This window comes from Ustilago hordei, assembly GCF_900519145.1.
Source record: "Ustilago hordei strain Uho2 genome assembly, contig: UHO2_contig_06, whole genome shotgun sequence".
In the NCBI taxonomy this organism is placed as follows: domain Eukaryota; kingdom Fungi; phylum Basidiomycota; class Ustilaginomycetes; order Ustilaginales; family Ustilaginaceae; genus Ustilago; species Ustilago hordei.
The window spans coordinates 975,960-988,813 of record NW_024545253.1 but is presented as its reverse complement, the minus strand read 5'-3'; the positions used below and the strand labels follow the sequence as shown (position 1 = coordinate 988,813).

The 12,854-nt window shown below is 49.5% G+C and overlaps 3 protein-coding genes across 3 annotated transcripts; all 3 read left to right on the top strand.

Annotated features, from left to right (window-relative positions):
- Window positions 1-5,210: 5,210 nt before the first annotated feature.
- UHO2_03766 (uncharacterized protein) lies at window positions 5,211-6,788 on the top strand (the record flags this gene model as incomplete). The annotated part of the gene is made up of 1 exon (XM_041554372.1): window positions 5,211-6,788. The coding sequence occupies one exon, from the start codon at window positions 5,211-5,213 to the stop codon at window positions 6,786-6,788; it is 1,578 nt and encodes a 525-aa protein (XP_041410306.1).
- A 3,244-nt stretch (window positions 6,789-10,032) lies between these two features.
- Window positions 10,033-11,241, top strand: UHO2_03765 (uncharacterized protein; the record flags this gene model as incomplete). The annotated part of the gene is made up of 1 exon (XM_041554371.1): window positions 10,033-11,241. The coding sequence occupies one exon, from the start codon at window positions 10,033-10,035 to the stop codon at window positions 11,239-11,241; it is 1,209 nt and encodes a 402-aa protein (XP_041410305.1).
- A 519-nt stretch (window positions 11,242-11,760) lies between these two features.
- UHO2_03764 (putative GRX5 - glutaredoxin) lies at window positions 11,761-12,475 on the top strand (the record flags this gene model as incomplete). Its single annotated transcript, XM_041554370.1, has 3 exons — window positions 11,761-11,796; window positions 11,939-12,302; window positions 12,390-12,475. The coding sequence occupies 3 exons, from the start codon at window positions 11,761-11,763 to the stop codon at window positions 12,473-12,475; spliced, it is 486 nt and encodes a 161-aa protein (XP_041410304.1).
- Window positions 12,476-12,854: the final 379 nt, after the last annotated feature.

The window sequence follows — 12,854 nt, the reverse complement described above, 5'->3', positions numbered from 1 at the left end:
TCTCTTGCATATTGGTTATCCTGGTGACTCTTCAACTCCCCCCCTCGCCAGCATGACCAAACCCATTGCTCAAGCTAGGCGTGTGGTCTCTCCTCCTTTCAATGGCTTTGTGAGAATGTCTGCCAAGTTGTTTGCCATTCTGACATGTTTGATCAGAATGTCTCCCTCCTGCATGTGTTCCCTGACGAAGTAATAATGCGTGTCGATGTGTTTAAGCTTCCAGTGTTTGGCTGGGTCTTTACTCACCTGTATGCATCCTTGGCTGTCAGTGTGGAGCATTGGTCTGATGTTATCGATACCCAGGTCTCACAGCAGGTATGAAAAGAACAGTGCCTCTTGTGCTGCTTCCGATGCAGCAATAAACTCTGCTTCTATGGCTGACAGGGCCACGCATTTTTGCACATGAGATCGCCAACTCACCGGGCTCCCATATAGATACATGATTGCTCCCGATGTACTCCTCCGACCATTCGTGGGGTCTGATGCCCAATTTGCATCGGTATATGTCATTAATGTCTCCTTCTCCACATTTTCTCTCCCTCCTAGTTGGAGATGATATTCACTTGTTTGATTTAGGTACTTTAGAGTGTGGATCGCTGCACACCACGCTCCTTTGACCGGAGTTGTCATGTGTCATGCTAAAACTCCTACCGTGAATGAGATATCTGGTCGCACTGTGTTGGATACCCATAATAGCTGTCCTACTAACTCCTGGTATTCTTTGCTTTGTGATGATGAGCATCTCTCTCCTCCTGCACTTGCAGTTATGCTTTGCATCGGGATCCAGGATTTCTCAGTCTCCTTCTGTAACCATCTGCTTACCTTGATTTAATATATGCTGTTAGATCAAGAGATATGCTCTTCTGGGTCCTGTCTCTCATGATTTTGATTCCAATAAACTCTTTGATCTTCCCATTATCTTCTGTTCCCCACTTATTCATGATCTCCTTCTTGGTGTGATCTACTTCTTTGCGACTTGGTGAAGCTATCATCATGTCATCGACGTATGCTGTGATGACTGTAATGTTGTCTCCAGTTCCTCTTGCATACAAGCAAGGTGTGCTTGGCATACAATGAAAGCCCATCCTCCAAAGGTGTGAGTCCATCTCAGTGTTCCACTCTCGCCCTGACTGTTTTAAACTGTATAATCCCTTTATTAGCTTGAGAACCTTTCCCAGTGGCATCTTTGTTCTGACTGGTGGCTTCAGTTACATGTCATGCTGTAAGTTTGAATTGAGGTATGCTTGTTTGATGTCGATTGAGTCTACCTCCCAATCTTGCACAGCTGCCACAGCCAATGCTCCTCTGATTGATTGAATCAGTGCCACTGGTGTGAAGATTTCAGTATAGTCGATACCTTTTCTCTGAGTGAATCCCCTTGCAACGAGTCTTGCTTTGAACTTTGTGGGCACCAAGTTTGCATCCGTTTTCACTTTGAGTACCCATTTGGTGTCAACAGTGTTCATGCTGATTGGGAGATCTGTCACTTCCCACATGCCCATAGCTTCTAAACCCTCAAGCTCTTTTCGCATTGCCTCCTCCCACAGCCTTTTGTCTGGCCCTGCCATTGCCTCTCGGACAGTTGGGTTTAGGTTTCCTTCGCCTTTGTTGTCCATGGCTGTGAGTCTGAAGGACTCACCATTTGTCCACCCTTCAAGGTCTTGGCCTTCGTTTGTGTTCATAGTCGTTTCCATGTCCATGTACTCATTTTGTGGTTCCTGGTCCATTTCATCAAATAGGTTCACTTCTGAATAACCTGAGTTTTCAGCATCTTCTTCATTCATCATTGTTTGTGGCAATTGAACTTTTATCAGTTTCCACTCGGTCCAGTCCGACCAGCATTTGGATTCCATGAACTTCGCTGAGTTACTCCAGAATAAACTTGGTTGATAGTCCAGACTATAAAATAGCCAACCTTTCCATTCCAGGCTGTATCCTATGAATATAGCTGCCACTGCTCATTGGTCCAAGTTCTTGTTGTTTCGCTTTGCCTTTGGGATGTTTACCCAAGCGAGACATCCAAAGACATGGAGAAGCTGCATGAGTCATTCAGGTGATTTGTTGAACATCATCTCATATGGGAGCTCATTGTCGGCATTTGGAGTAAGGTTTATCTTGAATGCTGCTGCCCTGATTGCATATGGCCAAAAGATCTTTGGTAGTCCACATTGTACCAGTAAAGTGCACATCTTCTCACTCAAGCTTCTGTTCATTCGCTCCACCCTGCCGTTTTGTTTGCTATTGTATCCCACTGTTGTTTGCCACTCTATTCCTTTGTCCTGTGACCATTCAAGAGCTTCGTTGCTCCTCCACTCTGTTCCTTGGTCTGATCAGATTGCTTTTAGGCTCCTGTTGGTCTGTGTCTCAAGGAACGAGATGATTCTTCTGAGCTCTGTGAAAGCTTGGCTCTTTCACAATAATGGTTGTGCGTAAACATATTTGCTATGATCGTCAATGAGCACCAATATGCAGGTGTGTTTGGTCACATGTGATGCATCAATGATCAGATCTATATGCATGAGGTCGAGGGGTGCAGTGGCTCTCTTGCCACTGCCTTGTTTCATTCTTGCAGCCATACTTTTGGACTGTATACACTGCTCACATGTCAGAGCTGTGTCTGGGTCTATATCCATTTGGGTGGTACTTCCCATCTTCTTTATAATAGACTTAGCCTTATCTCTTCCTGGATGTCCAAGGCACTCATGCCAAAGTTGTTGTATGGAGATGGTGGTCCTCTTTGTGGTTGGTTCAAACTCTTCATCAACATCATTGAGCAGCTGTGCTGATGTGGTCATTGTGTTTTCCTTCCATGCCTCACTTCATAACTCTAGCAAGCCTTGCTCTCTGTTCTTTGAAACTTTGAATGAGATTCCATTTGCCATGTGTATCTGTCCACTGGCATGGTCCAAAGTCACTCGTGCTCCCTCGTCTGTTAATGAGTTGGTTGACAATAGATTCACATTGAGATTCTTAACATACAAGACATTCTGGAGTAATGTTTCTCCATGTGCAGTTGATATGTAGAGATCTCCTATAGCGCTTGCATCCAGAACCTCCTTTCCAGCTGTGTAGATGCGTTTTCGGCAGGTTCTTGGGTTTATGAGTGTGCTATAGTCATTCGTCATGTGAAAGCTAGCTCCTGAATCCAGTATCCAATGGGTCGTTTCTTCTGGGTTCTTCTTCCAACTTGGGGTGAGGGAGCACCAAGCATCCTATTTGGAGTTGGTGAGCGGCAAATCTTTGGGAATGGTGATGATGGCATTGCATTTGCCTGCACCATGACCAACTCACCTGCACACAAAACACCGGATTCTTTGGCGTCTGTATCCAGTCTTGGCAGTTTTGTTGTCATCATCGTCATCAGTTTCATGGGCCGATTTGCCCTGGTCACCATCGCCTGCTGTCCTAGCATGACCTTGCCAGGGATCGAGCTTCTGGGTGGGAATGCTCTCTAATGCTGATTGACATATGCTAAGTGCTGTGGCCAGCGCTTCAAAGTTGAGTTGGTGGACAGTGGCAACCATCTCCCTGAACATCGGGTGGCGAATCGTGCATTTCTGGAGAGCAGAGAAGAGAGTATCATCTGCAAATGGTCTTCCCAGGATGCTTCCTTTGGCCTGGATGGTCCTGATTTCCTGTATGAGTTTCCGGATGTTGGAATTGAACATCTTGATATCACCCAGCTGAGTGATCAGAGCGAGCTGGCGAGAGGTTCTGGTGGCATCGTCGCCTAACCTTGCTTCTATCTTGCTCCAGACTTGATGAAATGTGAGGTACTCTCTTATTATGTCCAAAAGAAGATAGTTTACATTGTATTCTCCCATGGTGTTGATGGTCCCTCGTAGGGCATTTGTTAATGTGTCATTGAATGAGCAACTCCATCTGGGGTGGTTTGCATCAAATGTTCCTTCGAGGTGTTCCATAGCATATGGTACCAATCGGAGGAAAGACTTTACATGTGCATTCCAGCTATAGTAGTTCTGGGTGGTGAGCTTCGGCACTGGTTCGAGGAGTTTGCTTAACATACGGAAGCTGTATCATTTGCTGTCATTATCATCATCTGATTCATCTTCAGGGTCATCGTCGATCTCATTGTCATCGTTTGCTGTTTGTGTCTGCCAGACAATTGTCACCTTCTTGGTTCTTTTAGACCTCTTGGCAGCTTCGCTGGCCCCAGCTTGAGGGTCAGTGTTGTCTACCATGGTTTGCTTTGGTAGAGGTTTCAGACTCTTAATCAGTTGAAGCTATACTGTGCACCTCCTTGTCCAAGCCACATTCTAGCTCTTTTGTACTAGTGTGTCGTAGATGTAATCCTTAAGATTTATTGTGTGCTATTGCTACAGGGTTGTGTATATATACCTTCATCCTGTTTATGAGATGGCTTGTTGTTCTCCTTTGAGTCATGCCCACTTTGTAGTATCTCGGCATTTTCCTTTCATATGCTTCTCCTGATTGGTTGCCACTCAATTTAGTATGCATGCAGGGGATCGGTCTGTCGGTTACTCGCTTCTCTCGCATATTGGTTATCCCGGTGACTCTTCAACTCCCGCTCTCACTAATTTTGGCAGCTTTTTGGCGCGCGATGCGGCTGCCGTTTGATGCTGACACCAGAAAAGTGGAGGAAAAGTAAGCATTTTTAAAAAAAAATAAATTTGGAGTTTTTTTTTTTTTTAGTTTTACCCCACAATCATCATGACATTTCTTGCTGCGATTGCGAAGCTTCGTAAGACGAGCAGTTGCAACCTTGACCAAGCTGAGCTGCTATAAGCTGTGTGCCTGGAGGGGCTAGGCAGTTTCTGAGAATGACGAGTAAGAAGCCACGATGAATGAGCAAGGTCCATGTTAGAACAGGAACGTGTTCGAGTGTGACGAAGCGGGTGAAGCTGTCCAAATGAAGGAATTGCGAGCGCACGGTCACCTGGATTACAAATCGAAGCCATCTCCCACGATCGTGACCGCCAAAGGACTCTTGCTGACTCTGTCGACCTCGTGCTCACATCCAGAGAGACCTCACAGCAATCCTGTCAACTGCTTCCGTCAGGCCCGGCGCTTCTTGCTTCTTGCGCGTTTCTGGACAGCTTCTCTGCGCCAGTGGATTGCTAAGCCTCGAGTTGAAAGACATATATCATCCAGCACCATCCCTCCCCTTCCCACCTCTTTTCACCGCTTCCACCTTCCAGCATTACCTTCCCACCTTGGACTCGTTCATAATGAGGATTGTAACCCCCACGGCGCTCGTCGCCGCCCTCCTCGCTAGCACCGTCAGCGCTGCTCCTGCGATCGAAGTTGAACAGCATCTCACATTCAACTCTCCCCCAACCTCTGGCTTTCTCAGTCTCACCACCAAGCTCACCTCCGCCCTCTCCTCCGTATTTTCTTCCCTCACCCATCCCACGCCCACCTCCAACTCTGAAGATCAAACCATCTGGGACCTAATCAACTCGGACCCTGAGTTCTCCCAGCTCGCACACATCCTCAACTACTCTTCCGATGCAACGAAAGACATCCTTCGCAAGAAAGAAGACTTGACCCTCTTTGCTCCTCTCAACTGGCACCATCACCGCGACGGAGGCGACCACGATGGGGAGAAAGAAGCTTACACCGACCTGAGCTTCGGTCCCGCCTCAATCCAAACCTGGACCGGAATGGAACGTCAAATTGCCGAGTACGAGCAAGAGTTTGGCGCTCACTCTTTCCACCACGATGGTGACAGCGATGACGACGATGATGAGAAGAAGAAGAAAAAGCACAGACGTGAGGCTATTCAACACCTGATCGATGCTCATGCGCTCTACCATCTCGTTCGATCTCCTCATGTCCTCGACGCCAAAGCTATTGCGGATAACTCGTCAGTGGCTACGTGGTTGAACACCGGCAAGTCGCATCCTAACAACGCTGGGACTGATTGGCGTGTTCGTATTGGTAAATCGCTTCTTCCTTTGCCTGCGGTCTACTTGAACTTTTACTCTCGAGTGGTCAAGCCTGATATCAAGACCAAGAATGGACTGGTTCAGGGAATTAAATACCCCTTGATTCTGCCACCTGATGTCCTGCAGAGTCTCTTTTACGGTCAGACAACGTTCAGCACCACCACTTCGGGTCTGCAGAAGGTCCATGCGGCTAAATACCTCAGCTACGGACCTGACTACCATCACCACGAGCACCACGGACACGAGGGTGGGAAGCACTTCCAAGCTTGGCACCACCAAGGCAAGAACGGTAGCGATGGAGACCACTTCTCCGGAGTCGCAGCTGAGACTGTGTTTGTCCCCACGAACTTAGCTTGGTCCCGCCTCCCCTTCGCTCTCCGCGCCTACCTCTTCTCGCCATGGGGTTATCACTTGCTTGAGAAGGTGTTTATGTTGCACTCTCTCCCCCACGATATCGTCTATGCTGACTTTGTACACCACGTTGGCGGGCAGAAGAAGGTGAAGCCCACTTTTTCGGTCGAGGGTGGGGCGAACAAGACGAGTTATACTTTCGACTCGGTCCTGCCTGCCATTCATGGGAAGAAGGGAGAGTTGGAACAGGTGGATGTTGATGTTTACAGGTACTATCTTGTGCCGGGAAACAAGGGTCCGCTGCAGACGAGGGTGGTAGTGCAGAACGTAAGCGTCATCTTGCAGGACATTCCGGCCAGCAACGGAGTCTATCACGGAATCACACGATTCATAAAGCCAAAGGGACACCCTGAGAAGGGAGTATGGGCTGAAGTTGCAGAGGCGACCGACGCTGCGGGTTACGGCAAGGTTGATTTGGTTGCTGAAGCACAGGCTAATCTGTGGTAATCCGTGCAAGCAAACGTTGCAAATTGAGGCTGTGCACATGGAGGAAGCCCACTTTGTCAGACCAGATGACGATCGTCGGCGTTGGGAAGAGGTGATAGTAGCGTGCCTCGTGCCCAGACTGAAGCCCTGGTCATGTACCTATTTGCACTCTCACGAATTGTACGTGCCAAGTTGACTGACGTCTCACCTATTGCTGTATGGAATTGTGCTGTTTGAGGCTCGTACGACTTTGATTCAAGGAGAGGAGAGCCATCTATCGGAAGCTTCAGAAGGTCATGCACGAGGTCGAGTTTGACAGCTGTCGAGAAGAAGCCTCACCATTGCCTTGTGCAGTTGAAATTGAGTCGGTCAAAGTGGGTGCGGTCTAACAACGCGGAGAAATCGCAGTCAGAACCGAACCATCTTCGAAAGCAGGTTCTGGTTGAACGGTAGACGGGGCGGGGCAGTCACGCAATCAACCCATCACTTTTCGCAATCAAAGCGGGGCAGCCAATCACTATCACCCCTATCGCCCCTTCGCTGCAAACCAGCCGTGATTGGTCGCCTTTGTTATAAAATCACCGTTCTAAGCGGCGCTTTGTGCGGTCAATTCCCATCTCTCTACCAATCAAACTCTATTCCACATCCTCGTTGTGCGATGCCAAGTTCGACCGTCGATGGGGTCGGAAATGCAGAGTGACAGATAACGAAGGAGCGAGATAACGGTGCACTGGTGAACGGTTTGTTCGTTTTTCCATGTGTTATTCGCTTGGTACGTGCACTTGTGTCCACGGCAGAGGTTGTTGCTCCTTGCTCACCATACGACGAGCGAGTTGATACAAGAGAAGTCGATGAAAAGCTTCGAGAGAGCGAGACGAGTCGGAACCGAAAAGTAAGGCGCATGCGACCAAGGTCGAAGGTCGAGTCATCCTTTTTTTTTTTTTTTTTTTTTTTTTTTTTTTTTTTTTTTTTTTTTTTTTTTTTTTTTTTTCTCTTCCATTTTTGGCGTGTAACTGTGCATCTGCCACATGCTGTTCTGATGTTCAGGCACACAAGCACACGCTCGGTCCGTTTCCCGGAGCGTTTCTCGTCTCCCTTGCCACGCTCTTATCAGTCTTGGTTTAGAGAGAGATCTCTTTTGTATGTCTGTGACACCAACTCACAGCCTTAGCAGCTCATACAATGTAGAACATCCGCAACGACAATGGTGACGTGGAAGGAATCGTGACGGATCGGTCGATTCGCAATGATGGCAACGGCATCGAACACATGATCATACAGCAACATCGAGTGTGAGTGAGAGAGTGGATGACTCGACCTTCTTCAGAAGCTTTAAAACATGGGCGGGGTTTTGCTTGGCGGCACCGTGCAGTGCTCGACACAAACGCGACGCAAAGTCGACGTGTGTGATCCGTGGAGCGGCGTGGCATTCATCACCACTAACACCATCTGCAATGGATCGCACGCCTGACTTGTTATTGAAACTTGTTTGCAGATTAAAATTGACGCTCAGCAACCAACAGGAAAAGCTGGCTTTCACCCCTGCACTTGCCTGTCACTTGGGTACTCCTTCTTGCACCGGCAACATCGCCCGTGCCTTGCTTCCTGCTCGGCTTGAAACCTCATCACTTTTGAGGTCCTTGTCGTTCTAGTAGCGACCGGATAGTGGCAGCATCATGATTGTGACACGAACCAAAGATAGTGTGTGTGGGCCGTTGTCGTGAACCATGCCAACATGAGTAGTGCAATGAGACGAAAAAAAAAAAAAAAAAAAAAAAAAAAAGAAAAGGTTTTACGAATAAAAGGCGAAATGCAAGTCGAGTTTCGACCGAGAGATGCTCTTGACCAGTGTCTGCTGTGTGTGTCTCTCACGGTCGCTGCTGCCGCCAACCTAGGCAGAGCCGCCAATTTAGGCCCCTTTTTTGCTGATTGTTCTGAGGCAGTTTCCCTGTCTTTTCCATCCTTTCTTTCCTTCGTTCCTTCGGCACTGTACCAGTCTTTGCTTCCTCATTCTCAAGGCGATCCCCCCCCGTTGATCTTGACAGCAAAACCGAGGTTGTAGGCACAACAGCTGTCTCTTCCTGAACCTTTTTGACCATCAACAGGAGGCTTCCGATACTGCTCTCCCGCCCTGTTTGCAGTCCCCTCTCGTCGTCGTTTTCTGCTCCTCTATCGCCTGCTGCTACCCTTTCCCTTATAAGAAGAAGCATCCTTCTTCCCACGTCATCCCGCGCATCTCTCCCTTCCCATATCCATTCCAAACCAATCATCCCTCATTCTAATCTCTTCATCACTTCTTCATCGAAGACTTGCCTCTCAACGGAAATCATTCCACACACAACAACGCTATTGATTTCCGTCTTTAGCCTTTCACCTCTGCTGAACTCTCTCTATCGCCTCGAGCGGTACCACTATATCTTACAGCTGCTTTCTCACCACTGACCACGTAGCTGGCCCACCATGCTCTTCTAAACGGTATTCCCGTCTAGACTCTCGTGTTTTTTCCTCGTTACACAACGAAGAAAGGACTGACTCGATAACCTCATCGTTGCCCAACCCCTCTTTCCCTTCCACCACCAACATTTCGCCGACAAATCTCCCTTCCGGGTTGATTTCTACGTTGTCTCCTCTGACCAACCGTACCCAAATCTCTCCGACAGCTCCCAACAAGCTGTCTTATAATCTGCCATCATGGTTGCCTCTTACCTCCAGCGCAAGCCTCGCCTCGGCCAACAACATTCCTCAAGCACAACACAAGCTCCCCGACAGTCACTCGAACAGTGCCAAAACACCCTTTTTGACAGGTGTCAACCCCCCGACCAACGATAACGCGTCTACCCAATCGCAACCCTTTTTGAAGAACACTACTACTACATCGAGTAAACCCATCTCTTTGCGAGCTCACCTCGAAGCCGCCATCTCGAACCCTTCGTCTCCGTCTGCGCAAGCCAATCTTCTTCGGCACCTCCAGTCTACTTTGGCCGCCATCCGTCCTTCCTCGTCCTCCCAAGCCGCTGCTACTACTAACAGCTCGGCCTCCACCTCGTCTCCTCAGCAACCTACCTTTGCTCTAGTCCCCAGCATTACTCCTGCTGCTGTCGCCTCTGCTTTGGCTGCTACCGCTGGTCGTTGTAACACTCTGTCTTCTACTCCCGCTGCTGCCTCTACCCCAGCCAACGTGACCAACATCACCTCGGCTCAACAGACCCAGCGTCTAGAACAGATCCAATACTATCAACAGCTCATCGCTCAGCTCAACGCTACGATGCCTGCTAACACTGCTGCGGCAGCTGCAACGCTGCCTTTCGAGGCTTCGCGTTACACGGACTCGGTCAAGACCGACCTAGCCAGTGGTTTCAACGCCGCCGCTTTCGGTCTTAACCCCATGTCTGCTGACGACCCTTCGTGGATCGGACACGGATTCCAGGCCCAGGCTGCCGAGGACTTTCTCTCTTCACCAGAGTGGACCGATCCTTCGCCTGCCTTGACTGACTCGATGTCTTTCGAGATCGACTCGTGCGGCCCTAGCCCGCTGCTGCCTTTGGATAGCTACGAGGATGATCTCGGAGTGCCCGGTATTGCCGGCGCTCCTCTTTTCCCTCCTATGGATGGTTACGCCTCGTCCAACGTGAGCCCGCTGGAGCTCTCAAACAACGACTTTGGCGCCTCCAACACTGTTGGTGACTTTGGTGCCCCCGAGATGGGCTCTGATTTCAGCCTCTTCCCCGAGACCGCCAGCGCTCACAATCCCGCTAAGGCTGCCAAGCTGCCTGTTGAGATGGCTTTCAGCAAGCTCAGCAAGCCTGGTGCAGGTAGCAGCGCTGCCTCCTCGACTGAGGATCCCGCTATCACTCTGCTGCGTGCTTTGAGCAGTGCTGCCCTCTCCAACTCGGCGGCTGCTACTGCCAGCGTTGCTGTTCCCACCACCACCAGCGCTACTTCAGCACCGGCACTGACTGCTTCGCCCCTGGCCTTCACCACTTCCTCGGCTCCTCCGACTCTTGCTCCTGCTCCCGCTTCCACGCCGGTTGCCACCGCGGATGAGTCGAAATCGAGTTCGGCCGCCGCTATGGACCGCAGGACTTCTTCGTCGTCGTCGTCTTCCACCAAGACCGACTCCACCTCGCGTGGTACCAAACGTCGACTCGACACCACCGAACTCCTCCCCCTCGACGCTCCCATTCAAAAGCGTACCTACTACGCCGTCTCTGCCACCTCTCGTCGCGATACCAACGCAACCGATGTGGACGAGTTCGCTGAAGAAGAAGCCGCCATTCGTCGCGAAAAAGATCCCCGCGTTGCCAAGCGTCTAAGCAACACTTTGGCTGCTCGTCGATCTCGTCATCGGAAGGCAGAGGAACTTCGTCTGCTTCATGAGAAGATCGAAGCCCTAACGGGTGAGGTCGAATCGTGGAAACGACGTTGCGAATTGGCTGAGAAGGAGAGGGACGATGCGAGGGCTCTTGTTGCCTGAAGCATACCTTCTTCTTATGCTTGTGCTGTACTGTGTTTCGCGTCTTTGACGTGATCACTCCAAAAGGTCTCTCTTCTTCGGTGCTTTCCGTTGCTATTTACTTTGACCAGAACCGATTTCCATGCTCCCGAGTTTGTTATCTACATTCCCTATAAAACCCCCCAAAAAAGCTCTTGTTGTTCCGTTGTCGAATCAAAGTTGTTTTCTAGTTCCCGCAAGCATATTTGGCTGGTCTGACTGTCAAGTTGTTGTTTGGAGTGAGATTGAGATGATGTGAGTGCAAAGAATTGATCGTGGCGACGAACACGCACACAACCGACTTTAGTTGTGAGGACTTGATTGATTAGTAATTTGCGCGATCGGGAGATTGTGCTGAGCTTGGGAGGAAAGGTTCGGTGAGAATCGTTCAGAGGCCTCCACCTCGATTTTGTGCTGCCAAAGAGCGTGACATCTTTGCACTTTGAGTTCCTAACACCATCACCATTATCATTGACTTCGTAGCATACTTTGGTTTGCAAGATGACGACATTTTTCAGACAGAGTTATGGTCTTCTCGTAAGTCCCGTCTCCCTCTTCCCTGGCAAGAACATCGTGTCTTGGTCCCAGCTTTCATCGCTGTGATCTGAGGTTGGTTGGCTATCCGCTCGTCTTCACTCACACGGACTCTCTCCTAACTCCGACTTGCTATCATCGACAGCGATCGGCACCAGCCAGAACATCAATCATGTCCACGCCCACCCTCCGCAACATCACTCCGATCTACACCACCTTCTCCCGTCTCCTTTCCACCGAAGCTCGCTCGAAAATCGACTCGGCAGTCAAATCCAACCCTCTCGTAATCTTCATGAAAGGTACACCGGAAACCCCCATGTGCGGCTTCTCCCGAGCAGTAATCCAAGTTGTGCAAGTCCAAGGTGTAAAGCCCGACCTGCTCAAAACATTCAACTGTCTGGAAGACCAGGAGTTAAGGGAAGGAATCAAGGAGTACAGTGATTGGCCTACTATCCCTCAGGTTTATGTCGATGGAGAGTTCGTGGGTGGATGTGATATCCTTATCAACAGTAAGTAGAGACCGAACAGTATCAGGAACGGTAAAAGAGAGAGGGATTGCTGACTTTATCACTTTTGCTCTGATGGCGGTATTGCAGTGCACCAATCGGGAGAGTTGGAGGAACTGCTCTTGAAACATAACCTGCTTTTGCCGCTCGAGGAGAACAAGAATGCTCAGCCCTAAACAGATCGAACCCGCGAATCTAGAACACGATGCGGTCAAGCGACAAACGTTGCGCTACTTCAACACCGGCAGCATCTCATTCGATGTAATCCTTGTTCTTGCTCTAATCTCGCTCTTATCAACAAACGCAATCACGTCCTCATCAGAAGCGGGCAAAACTTTGACTGTGGTCCCCCGCTTGGTGTGTGCAAAAACCGGAATTCCGACCAGTTCGGAAGGAGGTGTGTCGCTTGACCGTCGAATGTGAGAGAGTTGCGCGCTGAATTCTGGTGTGGTTCACCTGTGTTTTGCTGCGATTGCAATATTTCGTCCACAACTCCGGTGCATGTGAAGAGTCGCTTCTGAATAGACGCTTCTGTTTCACACTCTTATCCTCACC